Source organism: Stegostoma tigrinum, chromosome 25, assembly GCF_030684315.1.
Source record: "Stegostoma tigrinum isolate sSteTig4 chromosome 25, sSteTig4.hap1, whole genome shotgun sequence".
Lineage (NCBI taxonomy): Eukaryota > Metazoa > Chordata > Chondrichthyes > Orectolobiformes > Stegostomatidae > Stegostoma > Stegostoma tigrinum.
Window position 1 is genome coordinate 34505219 of NC_081378.1, and position 18162 is coordinate 34523380.

General features: G+C 40.1%; 1 protein-coding gene across 1 annotated transcript in view; it reads right to left on the reverse strand.

Moving 5' to 3' along the window:
* Window positions 1–18162, reverse strand: part of dyrk4 (dual-specificity tyrosine-(Y)-phosphorylation regulated kinase 4) — a 76503-nt gene that overhangs the window by 32043 nt on the left and 26298 nt on the right. Inside the window, exon 6 of the mRNA XM_059654631.1 lies at window positions 12362–12502. Coding sequence (XP_059510614.1) covers window positions 12362–12502 — 141 coding nt within the window. The remainder of the gene's footprint in view (window positions 1–12361; window positions 12503–18162) is intronic.

The window sequence follows — 18162 nt, forward strand, 5'->3', positions numbered from 1 at the left end:
ACACATGGATAAACTTCAAATATTGTACATCGCTGTCTGGTATAAGAGTAGAATAGGGCAGGTGGCTTAACCATGGCTAACAAGGGAAATCAGGGACAGTGTTAAAGCCAAAGGGGAGGCATAGAAATTAGCCAGAAAAAGCAGCAAACCTGAGGACTGGCAGAAATTTAAAATTCAGCAGAGGAGGATAAAGTTTAATTTGGAAGGGGAAAATAGGATATGAAAGTAAGCTTGTGGAAAAACTGGCTACAAAACTTTCCATAGATATGTGAAGAGAAAAAGACTGGTGAAGGCAAAAGTAGGTCCTTTACAGTTAGAGTCAGGTGAATTCATAATGGACAACAAAGAGATGGTAGACCAGCTGAACAAATACTTTGGATCTATCTTCACTGAGGAGGACACAAATAACCTTACAGAAATTCTAAGGGACAGAGGGTAACGCATGAAGGAGGAACTGAAAGAAATCCTCATTAGTCAGGAAATGGTACTGGGAAAATTGATGGGATTAAATCCCGTTATGTCTCTAGAGCCTAGTTCTCTGCATCCAGAGTACTTAAGGAAGTAGCCCCAGAAACAGAGGATGCACTGGTGATCATTTTCCGGTATTCTATAGACTCTGGAAGAGTTCCAACAGATGGAAGATAGCTAATATCAACCTACTTTTTAAAAAATAGAGAGAGAGAAAATGGGGAATTATAGGCCAGTTAGCCTGACATCAGTGATGGGGAAGTGCTGGAATCAATTATTAAGGATGTAGTACCTGAGCATTTGGAAAGTGGTGACAGAGTCGGTCCAAATCAGCATGGATTCATTGAAGAGAAATCATGAATGACACATCTTCTGGAGTTTTTTGAGCATGTGACCAGTAGAGAGGACAAGAGTGAATCAGTAGATGTTGTATATCTGGACTTTCAAAAGGCTTTTGCAAGGTCCCACACAAGAAAAAAAGTAAACAAAAAGTAAAATCCATGGTATTGAAGGTAATGTACAAAAGTGGATAGGGAACTGGTTGGCAGGCAGGAAGCAGAGAGCTGGAATAAATGGGTCCTTTTCAGAGTGGCAGGTGATGATGAGTGTAGGACCACAGGGTTCAGTGCTGGCATATGCAATATAATGTGGACAAATGTGAGGCTTTGGTGGTAAAAATAGGAAGGAAAATTATTACCTGAATGGTGGCAGTTTAGGAAAAGGTGGGCTGCAATGAGACCTAGGTGTATTTTAGAAAGTTAGCATCCAGGTGTTGCAGGCAGTGAGGAAAGCTAATGGCCCACTAGCCTTGAGAGCGAGAAGCTTGGAGTGTCAGAGTAAGGATGTCTTGCTGCAGGTAAACAGGGCCTTAGTGAGGCCATGCCTTTAGTATTGTCTGCAGTTTTGGTCTCCTTGTCTGAGGAAGGACATTCTTGCTATTGAGAGAGTACAGTGAAGGTTCACCAGGCTGATTCCCCAGATGGTAGAACCAAGATACGAAGAAAGACTGCATTGATTGGGTTTGTATTCACCGGAATTTAAATGAATGAGGGGGGGATCTCATAGAAACATATAAAATCCTGAAGGACTGGACAGGCTAGATGCAGGAAGAATTTTCCCAATGCTGGGGATGTCCAGAACTAGGGTAACAGCCTAAGAGTAAGGGATAAGTCATTCTAGACTGACATGGGGAAGAATTTCTTCACTCAGAGAGCTGTGAATCTGTGGAATTCTCTATCACAGAAAGCTGTTGGGGCCAGTTCAGTCGATATATTCTATGGGGGAGCCGGAGGTGGCCAAAGGGGCTGAAGGGATCAAGGGATATGGAGAGAAAATGGGAGCGGGATACTGAGGTTGCATGACCTATGTTCCTCCATGGTAAGGTGAAAAGAAAGACAAGAGAAATGAGAAGAGTATCAATATGGGGAAAGACAGTCCATTACAGGAAAGGATCAAGCACACATACCTCAGAGTAAATAAACATATAAGGGTAGAGGATACAAAAATATTAAAAATAAAGCTAAAGACTCTGTATCAGAGTGCAGGTAGCATTCTAAGCAAAACAGTTGAACAGTGCAAACATAAACTGGTCAGAATCTTCTAGCAGCCATCACAGAGACGTATCAGGATTACCGAAGGTTCAAGAATCCAGGATGTGGAAACATTTTGGGTAGAGATGAGAAATAATATAAGCAAAAATTCACTTTTGGGACTGATTTACAGGCCCCTTAACAGTAATAAGCTCTACAGTGGAGCATAATGGAAAAAATAATGGGAGCTTGTTAGAAAGGCACTGTCATAATCATGGGATATTTTAACCTACAGATCAACTGGAAAAGTTACATGGGATACAGTATCCTAGATGATGAGTTCATAGAATATTTTCTGAATTTTTTTAGAACAATATAGTTCTGGAGCCAACCAGAGAGAAGGCTATGCTGGACTTTTTAAAAAAATTACTCATAGGATGTGGGCATCACTATCTAGGCCAGCATTTATTGCCCATCCCTAATTGTCCAGCGAGGAGTTAAGAATAAACACATTGCTGTGATTCTGGAGTCACATGTAGATGAGACCAGATAAGGATGACACATTTTCTTCCAAATAGGATATTAGTGAAACAGCTGAGTTTTTCTGACAATTGATAGTTTGGCAGATACTGTGAGATCCAAGCAGTGAGTGAACACCAAGAGTACAAACAAGCAGCACAGAGATACAACTTAGTCCAATCCACGAGCTGGCTGCTTGTCCCTGTGAGGAAAGTGTTGTGGCAGCTGCACTACAGTGAAGGGTGCTGGCACACTCCAAAATGCAGCATTGAAGTGCAGAACTATATTGTAAGTGGATTAGAAATGGTGATGCAGTGGCTGGGAAATCACATTTAACCAATCTATTGGAGTTCTTTGAGGAAATAAAGAGTGTGAATGTACTGTACTTAGATTTCCTGACGGCATTTGATAAAGTGCAGCAACAAAGGATGTTGCAGTAAATGACAGCATGTGTATGGGGCATGTGATATTGATGAAAGATTGGCTAGCTCTGTCAGGAAGCATTAATGGGTCTGATTCGGGTTGGCAAGATATAACAAGTGATGTTCCACAGGGATTGGTGTTTACAATTGAGATAAATTATCTGGATAAAAGGATGGAAGATATGGTTGTCAAATTTACTGATTACATAAGGAGAGGTAGGAAAATACTTTTGAAGAGAATGAAAGACCATGAAGTGTAGGAGCAGAAGTAGGCCATTCGACCCATCAAGTCTTCCTCTGCTATTCAATGAGATCATGGCTGGTCTGATAATCCTCAGCCTGTACTATCCTACCTTTTCTCCATTACCCTTGAATCCATTACTGATTAGAAATACATCTCAGCTTTGAATATACTTAATAACCCAGCATCCACAGCTTTCTGCAGTAAAGAATTCCACATATTTATGACAGTCTTAAAAAAATCCTTCGCATCTTTCTTAGATGAGTGATCACTTACTGTGAGATGATACCTTCTGATCCTAGACTCTCCTACAACGGGAAAGAAAAACTCTCCACATCTATCTTGCACTGTCATGATCCCTAGTAATCTTGTATGTTTCAAAAAGGTCATCTTTCATCCTTCCATACTCCAATCTACGGGCACAACTATCTTCATAAGAAAATCCGTTTACACCCAGGATCAACCTGGTGAACGTTCTCTGGACTGCCTCCAATCCTTAGATAAGGAGAGTAAAACTTACATATCAATGTTTCTGATAAGTATCCTGCCAACAAAACCCTCAGCTTCTCGTCAACTGTCATTTTAATTCTCCACCATGCTCCCACTCTGACATTGTTGTTCTCCTGCTACAATGCTCCAATGGAAGGCTACACAAACATGCATCTTTCACTTCAGCACTTTATAGCCTTCTGGACTCAAGATTGGATTTAACAATTCTAGATCATAACGTCTGCCCCATAGTTTTGTATTCTTCTTTGTTCTCTCTCTTACTTCCCTCTCACACAGTTTTCTGACAGCAATTTATTCAGGCTACTGCTATTCATATCTTCTCTAAATAATTCTTTAATTGCCCATTACTACTCCATTTTGCCTTGCATCATGTAATCTTTTGTCATTTGGCTCAGCGGTTAGCACTGCTGCCTCACAGCACCAGGGACCCAGGTTCATTTCCAGCCTCAGGATACTGTTGGTGTGGAGTTTGCACATTCTCCCTGTATCTGCATGTGTTTTACTCTGAGTGGCTCTGCTTTCCTCCCACAGATGTGCAGGTCAGGTGGATTGGCCATGCTAAATTGCCCATTATGTCCAGGGACGTGCAGGCGATGTGGGTTAACCATGTAAAATGTTGGGTTAAGGAACAGAGGGTTGGTGTTGACTAAATGACCTGCTTCTACACTGTAGAGATTCTATGATTTAATGTCTCCTGCCTTACAACCAATCACAGACCAAACTCATTATTCTTCCCGTACTACCCCTTTCACATTCTCAAAACCTATTAAACTTCTAACCAATTCCAGTTTTGATTGAAAGCCACAGACCTTGAAATGTCAACTCTGTTTAACTTTCCTCACAGATTGTCAGATCTGCTGAATATTCCCCTTTTTTTTGTCTTTACTTCATGAACACTGAACTGTTCTGGGAATCTGTGCATTATTTGTCTCCAATGAAAGATGCTTGGATTATTTGTGTTACGAAGTTTGCTGTTTTATGGCTCAACTTGCCGCAGTTTGAAATAAGGTACATTTTCCGAATGTCTTCTCACCATACAGCCTCACTTCCCAGAAGTCTATCTCGAAAAGCTAGTCATGCAGAACTGTGATGTTTAGTTCAATATAGATGGAAAACCATGACTTGGGCTTGTGTGATTTTCCCAATAAGTGCTTCCAAAGGAGGACAGCACATAACTGCAAAGCCGACATTTTTTTATTTCATCATTTTGAAAAGCAAGTTACAAATAAAATAAATAGACGGTCGGTATATTTTAGTTTCTTTACTAAAATTAGGATATAATCAGTTGTACATAGTCTTCCAGATTAAAATTATTTTGGAATTTAGATAATTAGCTTATGTGCAATTCAAAACCTCAAAATTTCCTACCCAGCAAAAGAACAGTTTGTACGTGTATTTCTGAAGTTGTGTTGATGCCATTTGCTGTGGGAACATTTTCAAATAACCTTTAGGGGTCAAATATTTCAAAAACTGGTGACATAAATCATGTAGCCAATCACATGACAGTGCTATTTAATTTCTGTAATGAAACTGCTGAAAGATAAGATAAATTATGGAGATCTTACTGCAAAGAGTGCACGTGCTACCAGGCTTGAGACAGCTGCTATATTATTCTTTTCCTTTCTGTGTTGTTCAGAGTTCCCATAATCTAAGAGTTTGGCTTCCATCACTCTCCAGGGACTGTAATTCTACATCATATCAGTTAGCAAATGCGACAGAGTGCACGTTCTCATATTTACCGTTAAACCTTTCTTCTTGTCAGTATGCTTTTGTCAATGACACTGAGCCAGTGCAGCATATCTTAAGTACGTGAATGAGTAATGATAAAATACCTCCAGAATGGTGCCTCAGCGCAACTAACAAACTCTGAAAATGCATTTCTTTAGGAATTCTCCTGTTTTCCATTGTAACTATCGACCATGCAAGAGTACATCTCTGTTTGTATAATACCTCATCATATCTCTGAATATCTTCTCAAAGCTTTACAAATAAACTAACCTGGCCAGGATGTTGGAATACATGTTCACATTCACTGTCTGGCTTCTAATCTGGCAGAGTGAATCTCCCATCTCTCCTTCCCACACTGCTCTTCCCTCCACAAAAACAACCCTTTGAATTCATGGGAATGAAAATCTGGCAGGTCCTGCAACCAAAGGCTGATTTATTCCATCAAATTATCACCTGCAAGCAGTAAATGGAAAACAGGAGAATTCCTAAAGAAATGCATTTTCAGAGTTTGTTAGTTGCGCTGAGGCACCATTCTGGAGGTATTTTATCATTACTCATTCATGTACTTAAGATATGCTGCACTGGCTCAGTGTCATTGACAAAAGCATACTGACAAGAAGAAAGGTTTACTGCACAAGCAGTAAAGATAAAAATAGACTGCCAGGAGAAGTGAAGTTCTTTTTCCAGAGTGCCATGGAATTATTCAAATCAATCTGAGAAGTCCATTTAAATATTGCATGTGAAGGCTGACACCTCCAAAAGCAGAGCCTTCCTTCAGTGCTGTCTAGATTGTTTACTCAAATGATGTGGGATTTGAATTGAGACATTCTGACTAGAATGCAAAAGTATTATCAACTCATGTCTATTAAAAATCAATTTATAATAAAGAATATTAAAATGTTTTAATTATAAACATACGTAACATATCGGTGAGTACTACATGGTTTCACTTCAGTGCCAAATGCTATGCTTACGTTTGATTTATAAGAGTTCTGATCCAACTAAGTTAGGAACTTGGTTGCACAAGTTAGCAGATTTCTGGCTAAGCGGATAGAATATATTGGTCTTATTTGTATTTGGAAAATTATACAAAATTCTAGAAGTATTAGGTGCAATATTTATAACTTTACATTTACTTTGATCTGTGATAGGCATATAATCATTAGACTGTCTCATTTTTAGGTCCAGTGGGAGCCTCTATACTGTTTATCTTGTATTTATTTTACAGAGACTGGTTTATCATTGCCAAAGACTACAGCAGTGATGCTTTCCTGTCCGAATGAATTATGTCCTCTTCATGGACTATGGTTTATATTAGTCATCAGATACATAAGGCAAACAGAAAACTGCAAAGTGAAATTGATATAAATGAGTGATGAAACCTGTAATCTGCTGTATGGAAAGAACTCATTTGGAGGCAAAAATCCCTTTATTCATAAAGGTTTTTTTTTAGAAAAACTGAAATGGATACTGGTTTAAAAAACTCATAGAGAGAAAATGTTGACAAGCTGACAATACATCCATTTGTAATGTTTCGCTGAAGAATCCTCCAAAATAGATTAATGACATTGGCCAAATATGTGCTTAATCATCAATTACTGAAGTTAATAATGAAATTTATGCAGAACTATACAGTATTCAAGGACTAAAGCAAGTTTGAGTTTCTAAAATGCCCTACAAGAATATTTGCTAATAATTTTAACTCAACACCTCCATTTCACCCATTTGCAACACGTCCACGTTTTATTTCGTCCTCGTGATTTCCTATTACAATGAGCTGACTCTTACTTTGTTGGTTAAGTCAAGAGTTGCATTGTGCTTTTGGAGGATTTTTTGCTGTGAGGCCTAGCATGTTTTCTTGCAGTACCAAATTTGCCTCAATAATTCATTACCACACTCCTATGGCACTCTCACATTCGATTTCTGCCTCATCTTATCAGGTTCCTGAAGTAATTCCCCAGTAGCCAGTATCCTGCCACCGTCACCCTTTATTTAGACATGGAGAATCCCTGACGATGATCCAACTTCTTCAGAGCCAGCTCTCAGAGTGACCAGGATGTCTAACACTCCTGTTCTTATCTGCTAGACAGAGCTCCCTGATTGGACCAAGTCAACAGCCCAAATCAGGGAACTCATACTCTATGAGAGCTGCCTGGCTGACCTTGTTACAATCACTACAGTCCCACTCCCGCAACAACTCGTCAATTAGCAGATATCCACTGAATGACCAGCATCCCTTGGTGCTGGGCCATCTTTGAAAGGGTACTGCACAAGCATGGGCATCCATCACTGCCCCTTTACTGGCATTGTCATGGCACAGCAGCAAATCCTCACTGATCACAGCACATAGTCTACATGGCTAACAAACCTTTACATGTACAAACCCATTTTCTCACCTAGTTATCCTTAAACTACCAGACCACACATTTTATTTATCTGTATCTACACCCCAGCTGAACACCCTCTAAGCCAGCACTACTCTGACCCTGGTGCTCACTGTTAGAATGCACATCCTGTCACTGTCCAGTAGCAGATCATCACACTGGCAAGCAATTGGACAATCACAGAAAGCAAAAGGGAGACAAACAAAGCCAACATGAGCAGAAGTTCATTCTGACCAGATTGTGGCATCATGACTCAAGATTAATTTACAGTTTACAATTGTCCTGCAGCCAACTCTTATCTGCTGGAGCCGGGTATCAATCACATCCCTGTTTGGGCTGGTAGTGCCTGACACAGCTGAGCTCTGTCATGGACAAGGAATGGTTTCTCCTCCCAGTGTGCTCATCTTCCTCCTTGGAAAACTGGACTTGCTCCCCCATGTCCTCTGCACCCAGGATATTGCCTCATTGCTTGCTCCAATTGTTCAGAGTGCAGCTCACTAGGACAACTACAAATTATGTGTTTTTTGAACTAAATAGAATGTACAGTATTTGCAAATAGACAAACATCTTGGATGAAATAATTCACCCCATAGATTTATGTGCATGTACGTGTGTGCACGTGTGTGTATGAGAGATAATGATGAGCATTTCACCAAGATCTTCCTACACCTCCTCTTCTTGCCTTCAAATAACCGCCAGACTTTAAAAAAGGCCATTGTTCACAGCCAACTACCCAGCCTTCAGGACATCTACCACAACACCGTACAACACTGCCATGGCAACCTCTGCAAGACATGTCAGATTATTGACATGCATACTACTGTCACACGTGGAAACACCATCACCATGTTCACGGCAGATATTCATGTGATTCAGTCAATGTTGTTTACCTCATATGTTACGGGCAAGGATGCCCCGAGGCACAGTATATTAGCGAGACCGAGTAGATGCTGTGACAACAGATGAATAGACACGACGCAAACAACGCCAGACAGGAATGTTCCCGGCCAGCAGGGAACACTTCAGCGGTCAAGTCTCTGATCATCAGGTAAGTGTCCTCCAGGGCGGACTTCAGGATAAACAAGAATGTAGAATCACCGGCAGAGACTGACAGTCAAGTTCGGTACGCATGATGACTGCTTCAGCCATGATCTTGGGTTCATATTGCGCTAGGAGACCCCACGACACAGTTCTGTATCTGTAAAATCTTCGTTATTTTCCTGTTTGACAGGATCTCCTCCGTCTCTCTCTCACACACACACAGACACATATAAATCTATGGGGTGAATCATTTCACCCAATATATTTATCTATTTGCAGATACATTCTATTTTGTCCAAGAAACACACGATTTGTAGTCACAGTTAGTCAGTGTACCACTTTATAAATTCCTGTTTTCGGAATAAAACCAGTCTGATTCCAGGTTAGAACTTGGAGACTGATTCTGAACGAGGCCTCACATCTACAAATCAGTATCTGACCTGAGATGTCACCTTTTGTATTTCTGTCTGACTGAAGTTTAGAAAGTTAGGCAGACACTGATAAAATCTTTAATTATCTTGGGGCAGTGACTGGAAACTGATTCTGGAATTTACATCTCAGTCAATCAAAGCGTTTGTCTCCTTTCTAACAGAGTTCTCCATCAGCCATTTTATGTTTGTTCACTCCACTCACACCAGTTGTATGATCCTTTGAGCTCTCTGCCTATAAACTCTGTGTCTGTGTGCCCTCTCTCACTGCACCTGACAAGGGAGCAGTGCTCTGAAAGTTTGAGATTTCAAATAAACCTGTTGGAACATAACCTGGCGTCGTGTGATTTTTGACTTTGTCCACTCCAATCCAGCACCAGCACCTCCACTTCACAGAAAGCTGTTGGGATCAGTTCTTCAGATATATTCAAGAGGGAGCTGGATGTGGCCCTTGTGGCTGAAGGGATCAAGGGGTATGGATAGAAAGCGGGAATGGGACACTGAAATTGCATGATCAGCCATGATCATATTGAATAGTGGTGCTGGCTTGAAGAGCCAAATGGCCAACTCCTGCACCTATTTTCTATGTTTCTATGTCTCAACACATTGGAACATATGAACAAGGAATATGAGTAGGCCATTCAGCCCTTCAGCTTGTTTCACCATTCAATAAGATCACGGTGGATCTGATTGTATCTTCAAATTCACATTTCCACCCAGCTTAATAACTACTTACCTCTCCACTCACCAGGAATATATCAACCTCTGCCTTCAACATATTCAACAGGCAGAATCTTTTCAGTACCTCACAGAGTCACAAAGATATACAGTACCGAAACAGACCCAATATTCCAGCTCATTCATGCCAACCAAATATCCTATATTAATCTAGTCCCATTTGCCAGCATTTGGCCCATATCCCTCTCAATCCTACCTATTCATATACCCATAAAAATGACTTTTTAAATGTTGTAGTCATATCAGGCTCTACCACTTCCTCTGCCAGCTTATTCCATACAGGACCACCCTCTGCATGAAAAAGTTGCATCTTTTTATATCTTTCCCCTCTCATCTTAAAACTACACCTTCTAGTTTTGGACTCCCCTAAACTGAGGAGAAGACCTTGCCTATTCACCCTATCCATGCCCCTCATGATTTTACAAACCACCATATGGTCACCCCCTCAGCCTCTGACACTCTAGGGAAAACAGCCCCAGTCTATTCAGCCTTTACCTGTAGTTCAAATCCTCCAATCCTGGCAACATCCTTGTATATCTTTTCTGAACCCTCTCTAGTTTCACAACATACTTCTTATAGGACAGAGACCAGAATCGCATGCAATACTCCAAAACTGGCTAGAACAATGTCCTGTACAGCCACACCATGATTTCCCAACTCCTATACTCATCGCACTGACCAATAAAGGCAAGCATACCAAATGCCTTCTTCACTATCTATTTGCGATTCAAGGAACTATAAACCTGCACTCCAAGGTCTCTTTGTTCAGCAACACTCCCCAGGACCTTACCATTAAGTGTATAAGTCCTGACCTGAACAACTTGGGCAATGGCAAAAAAGTTGAGTGTTGATCTAGTTCTACATTCTCCCACAGGGGATGATATGCTCTCCAGATTTACCCTGTCAAGACTCAATAGGGTTTTATATGTTTTAGTCAAATCACCTCCTACTGTCCTTAACTTCAGCGGTACAAGCCTAACCTATCCAATCTTTTTTTATAAGGCAACACACCCATTCCAGGTATTAGTCTGGTAAACCTTGGAATCCCTATAGTGTGGAAGCGGGCCATTCAACCCATCAAGTCCACATTGACCCTCCAAAGAGTATCCCCACTTATTCCCATCACTGTTTCCCATTGATATTCCACCCAGCCTGCACATCCCTGGGCGACACTATGGGCAATTTATCATGGCTAATCGACCTAACCTGCACACCTTTGGACTGAGAGAGGAAACCAGAGCACTCAGAGTAAACCAACGTAGATACAGGGAGAATGTGCAAATCCCAGTTAGTCACCTGAGTGTGGAATTGAACCTGGTTCCCTGATACTGCGACGCAGCAATGCAAACCACTGAACCACCATGCCACCCAAAAAAGAAGAGACACCTTATCTGAACTGTTCCAATGCATTTACATACTTCCCCAAATTGTGGGATCAATACTGTACATAGCATTTCAGATGTGATGCCACCTGAGCCCTGTATAACTGATGCATAACATCCCTATTTTTGTATTCAATTCTACTCACAATGAATGATACCACTTCATTAGCTGTCTTAATTACTTTGATGTACAGCTGTACTGTCTCTTATGCAATTCTCATACACTAGGACTCCCAGATTCCACGGCATTGCAAAGCCCTGCAATCTCTCATCACTTAATTAATTTATTTTTATTATACTTACCAAAATGAACAACTGCATTTTTTCCCACATTAGACTCCATTTGCCACAATCCAACCTGCTCCCCCGAGGTGTGCTTGACATTTCAGGCTTAGAGCTGGATTGAGTTCTACAGAGAATTCAAACCTATAAAGGAGAATAGATCTGTGGAACTGTAAGCCTTCTTTCCTTTCCTTCCTGCTCAAAAGGGTTGTTCTGAACAGACTCAATTTAAGTGACATTGCCTAGACATCCAGAGATTCAAATCACCCCAGATGAACAATTCAGTACAGGTTCTGCTCCTTTGCCTGTTTTCTAATTAATTACCTCAACTCCTTCTAAAAGGATTACAGATTTTGCTTGATTAATGGTGAGTGGCAAGTATTCTGCAGTTTAACCATCTTCAGTACAGCAACCAGTCTTTTTTTAGTTCATCACACAATCTCATCAGGTTTTACTCCCAAAGAGTTAAAACACATAAAGGTACACTGAGATTGATAATTTAGTTTGTAACTAAAACCTTTGCTGAGGTAACAAAGGCGATACCAACGCCTGGTTAGTTGAGGCATTCCATCACTGTAACAAGAAATGAATTGTGTTAATTTGTTAAATTTAATAGCTTATCTTTTAGAACTCATTTAACTCGGCTGTAATAGAGATTAAAAGCAATGACAAAGTGAAATGCAACTTACCCTAAAAGTTCAAAGGAAATACATAGATGGTTTCTGAAGTAAAAATATTCTTTCATATGAATAACATTATTACTGCCATCTTTGTCCTTCTTATGCAGAATATCTAATATCTTCAGTTCCACAAAAGCTTGTTGCTGAATCCTATTTTAAAAGTATAAACATGTATACAATGGTTCACAATCATGCATTTTACTGAGCAATAGTTATGTATTATGGTTCTTTATAACTGAAATTTTATCTGCAATTCTCATGCCCAGTACAAGCCCAAAGCTAGCACAAATTTTAAAACTCTATTTTAAAAAGTGAACGTAAAAGCTGACTGCATGTGACTTTTGCAGTATTAGCTCCAGGCATTCCCGATATTCAAGAATATACCCAACAATACATGGCCATTCACAGTCATGTAGGAAATTTACACATCCCTTTGGTTAGAATAGACTGCCAACAAGAATAGTCATATACCAGCCAACTAGTCTTTCTGCTTCATTGTTGACAAATGAACAATCAAAACTCCATGGGTGTTAGAGGAATGTGGATTGGATTCCATTACGATACCCCCTCATTGAAATCCAAACAGGCTGGCTGTGTCAATCTCTTGAAGTGTAAAAAGTAGAATGTTCATCGGCCTAGTGCACCTGCTGATTTGGAAAAGGGCGTCAGACTTCTAGCATGTCACATGGGTAAGACAGCCATGTTTGCACCTGCTTTTAAATTACATCAAAAGCTGCTCTGAGTCAGAGAGACCATCACAGCAAAACAGTTATGCAGCCAAGGTAATAAGCAGCATGACCTTGAAAATAGAAGAATTCTCCAAACAATTCCAACTTCAAGTCATGTGAGTACCATTATCCCAACAATTAAAGTGAAAGAAGCCTAACAACTTACTGAGAGTCTTCAAATTTTCAAGACCTTCACTCAAGCTAAAGCATTAGCTTACCCAAGAAACAACAGGCCTATGACAAATAAAACTGAAATAATTCCAAATTGTTTAATCATATTATTTTTGGCATCATCTGTATCCAATAATTGTGACAGTGATAATGTGTGTGAGTTGAGTGAGTGAGACATTAAGTGTTTTCAACCTTTGGGAAGAGAGTGGGATAGCAAATAACCTTTTTAAATTCACAAAGCTTATACTTCACTGTGGAGGTTAGAATATACACTTATCTTGAATGTAAATATGTTTTGATCACAGGCAGTAAAGCAAAAACATATTCTGTGACTATGTTATAATTGAAGTGCAGTGACAGAATTTAATTGACAATAATTTACTACAGTCTAAAACTCCGCTTTGCAAATTTTGGTTTTGCTTTATCCCACGCATACTCTTTTACTTGAAGATGTTGGTCCTTATTGGGGAACAGTCCAAAAAGTACAGTCGAATAAGAAAAATTGCACTCTTCAGTGTAAGCAGTCTTAAAAGGCGGATTAATGAAGTTCTGGAACAATGCAGGACACATGTAGTAAAGGATAAGTACAGTAGGGAGTGTGGAGTAAAAGGTCAGGAGAGGAACAAAGTAAACGAGGATTGCAGCAAGGAGAGGCTAATGTGAAAATAGAACAGGGGTGGAGGTGGGTAGGCCAGAGGTGGAGACAGGAGAACAGGAGGGTAAGGTGTAAAGGGGTGTTGTTAAGTATTGCAACAAGGACAAACACAGAAACATTGAAAACAAGAAGCAGAAGTAAGCCATTCAACCTGTCATGCCTCCTCTGCCATTCAATATGATCATGGTTGGTCATCCAACTCAGACCCTGTTCCCAATACCCTTTGATCCCTTTACAGCTTCTGATGTAATTTAAAAGCAGGTGGAAATATGTCTAATTCCCTGTTGAAAATATTCAATGTTTTGTCCTAAACTGCATTCCGTGGCAGAGAATTCCATAAACTCAACATTCACTGAGTGGAGAAATCTCTCCTGTCAGTCCTAAATGGCCTATGCTCAGGGAAATGATGGCCTAATGGTATTAACACTAGACTATTAATTCAGGCACCCAGATAATGTTCTGTGATTATGGGTTCAAATCCTGCCATTGCAGATGGTAGAATTTGAATTAATTTTTTTAAAAATCTGTTATTAAAACTCTAATAATGACCACAAAACAATTGCCAATTGTCAGGAAAAGCCCATTCCATTCACTGATGTCTTTTACGGAAGGAAATTTGCTATTCTTCCCTAGTCCAGCCTACATGTGACTACAGACCCACAGCAATGTGGTTGACCCTTAACTGCCCTCTTGAATGAGCAATAAATGCTGGTCTAGCCAGTAACGCCTACATCCCATGAATGAGTAGAAAATACCTGTAACTTTAGACTATAACCCATAGCTCTGGACTCCCTGATCATCAGGAACATTGTGATTTCTCTCTCTGGTGCTGTTAAAAGTTACCCCTCATTCTTCCGAACTCCAGTTAATATAGTCCTAACTGAACCAGTCTCTCTTTAGACATCAGTCTTCCCATCCCAGGAATCAATCTGGTAAACATTTATTGCACTGCCTCCATAGGCAGAACATCCTTCCTCAGATAAGGAGACCAAAACTGAACACAATACTCCAGGTGTGGTCTTATCAAAACCCTCTATAATTGCAACAAAAAAAAACTTGCCCCGTATTCAAATTTTCTCACTATGAAGGTCATACTATTCACCTTCACTGCCAGCTTACTTTCAACAACAGATGTACAAGGACACCCAAGGTCTCACTGCATCTCCCCTTTCCCAATATATATGATAATAACCTGCCTGATTTTGCTACCGAAGTAGATAGATTCACAAGTTTCCATATCATACCTCATCTGCCATGTATTTAGCCAGTCACTCAACTTGTCCAAATCGCCTTGAACCATCTCTGCATCCTCCTCACAGTTCACCCTCCTACCCAATTTTGTGTTGCCTGCAAAGAGGAAGAAGGAAAGTAAGAATGATAAGGAGTAAAGAGAGAACGAAGAATTGAAAACAGTCTGAGAATAAGGAGAGGAAGAAGAGAAAAGAATGGTGCAGCAAAAGAAAGATTTTGTGATCAGATTGAGATGTAAGGTAGTTTGAGCGAGGACAGCAGAGCAATATTGTGTAAGAAAATAACATGGTGTGCCATGAAGGATCCCTACAATAAGGTACACAAGATGCAGAAGATATTAATGGGTTATTTCGAGTGGTATTCAAGCCTGGGACTGCAGCAAGACAGTAAGAAAATAGAAGAACAGTGATAAATTAGAGCAGGGACTAGGTCAGGTAGTCAAAACCTGTCCGTGAATGTACATAGATGGAATTGAAGAATCATCAGCATGATATTTTGCAGCTGCTTCCCCAAGGATACAGAGTGTTGCAAATATCAAAATAATTAAAGGAACGAGTAGTAGTAATACCATACAGAATAAATGTAGATAAAGAGGAGGTTATTAAAAAGTTGGCAGGCCTCAAAATAAAAATATCACCTAGTCAAAATGGGATGCAGTAAAACAGAAGATGCTGCAGAAACACAGCAGGTCTGGCAGCATTTCTGGAATGAGAAGTAGAATTAATATTTTGAAGGGTGGGTCCATTTCTTCAACTCCACATTCTACCCTTTCTGTGTTGGATAGGATTCTCAACTGTATTCCCACCCATTTCCTGCACTTCTCTGCTCAGTCTTTCTTTTCCATTCCAGAACTGCAACAGGGATCCCCTCGTCCTCACTTTCCAACCCACCAGCCTCCATTTTCAAAGAATCATCCTTCACTATTGCTGCTACCTTGAGCATGATGCCACCACCAAACTCATCTTCCCCTCTCCTGCCTATCAGAGCTCTGAAGGAACTTCCTTCCAAAGACAACCAGGCCCATTCCTCTATCACCCCAGTACCTTAATCCCTGCTGGAGGCACCTTCCCATGCAATCAAAGGAAGTGCAACACTTATTTTTATCTATTCCTTCCAGACGGTCAAAGGCACCAAACACTCCTTCCAAGGCAAGCTATAACTTGCCAATATGTCTTTCAATTTTTCTATTATGTTTTTTGCTCACAATGTGATCTCCTTTACATTAGAAAGACCAAAAGTAGATTAAGTGACCAATTTCTAGAACACCTCTGCTTAGTGCATAAGCATGAACCTTATAAGCATGAACCTTATAAGCATGACTCTTGCCATTTCAATACGCCTTTGTGCAGTCATGCACACACATTTTAGTCCCCCTTCCTGTCGCGGTGTTCCAATAAAGCCCAATGCAAGCTGGAGAAATGGCACTTTATTTTTCACTTGGGAACTTCACAGCCTTCTGGACACAATACTGAGTTAACAGCTTCAGAACATGCCATGTCTGTGGATTGTCATAAGTTGTGTGTTAAAGTACCATGTAACAAACCTGTAAAGCAACAGGAGCAGTGTAGATACACAATTGCTTGAAGGATAGAAAGCAGTGGTGTAGGAATTATTCAAAACAGAAGGAAATATACCCTGGTGTTCTTCAGTGGTCCACACCCATTTTGATGTATATATTAATTTCCTGAACCCAAGGCAAAGTTTACAGATGATGTGAAACTTAGAAATATAGAAAATAATTAGAAGCATAGCAACAAACCTCAGGAAGACATAATCTAAAAGCAGAATGCTCTGGATACTGGAAATCTGAGATAAAACCAGAAAATGTTAGAAAGCATTCAGCAGGCTTTACAATCAACCTGTTCAGATGTGTTACACCGCTGATACACCTCTGGAACAGGCGGTCTCAATTCTCGAACTCCTTAACCTGAAACTTTGATTATTTCTCTCTTTACACAGATGCTGCCAAACCTGCTGAGTTTTTTGCAATGTTATTGTTTATCTGAGGAAAATATAGATAGACTGGTAAAATGGTAATATTTGTGGACCCCACAGCCAGATTTCAATGAGAAGGAAATATTAAAATAAAATCATTTTAGTAGTTGCAGGAGCAAAGAGACATATGGATGGAAAGACAAGTTGGGAAGACTATTAAAAAAGCAAATCGATTCATAGCATTATTAATAGAAGCATCAAGTTCAAAAGCAAGGAATACTGATTCTTAACAAAACAATGTTCTGGCAATCAGTTGCGAAACAGATGAGCAGAATTGGCTTGTCCTCCTTCGGAACTTTTGTACTCAGCAGCACCTCTGTAGAGGCAATGGCTGCTGCTAGTACTGCATCACTCACAATCTCAGATCGAGGAGGGACCACTCACAGGTCAGGGATGGCTGGAGGGGTTTTGTGAGGAAAGGACTCAGGTTGGCCAGCAGGAGGGGAAGGGAAGAAGCTTTGAGCAGACCCCACTCCTCTTTCCAATGCTGGGTCCCTTAATGAGGCACAGCCTTTGAACAAAGCAACCTCTGCCCCAGTTCTCCACAAGCAAACAACCCAGTATGCCTGTAGTAACAGCAACGGACTTTCTAATTCCAGGAGCAGCAATGCAGGAACCAATCTGGGGTGCACTGCACTAACGCAAATGACTTGAACCCAAAAAAAACACAGATAAGTTCCAAAAATACGTAGTAAAGTGGGCTTTGGATATTGTCTCCCTCATTACATATCCAGTTCCTGGGAATTAAATAGAAACAATACCATAATGGAAGGACAGATAATGGGACTGTAGAAGCCAAATAAGTAAAAGAAATTTTCTTTGCTGCAAGGTCAAGACAAATGTTAAAAAAATGCAATTTACATTGTTGCAACAGTATTTACCCGTGACAAGTAAAACTTCATTTTATATTTTATAATTAGTTTGATCTTTATGTTTTGTAATGAATTATATTATTATACCAACTGTATTTTGTATTATATTTACTTCAGAACTCAACAGCATCCTGTTTA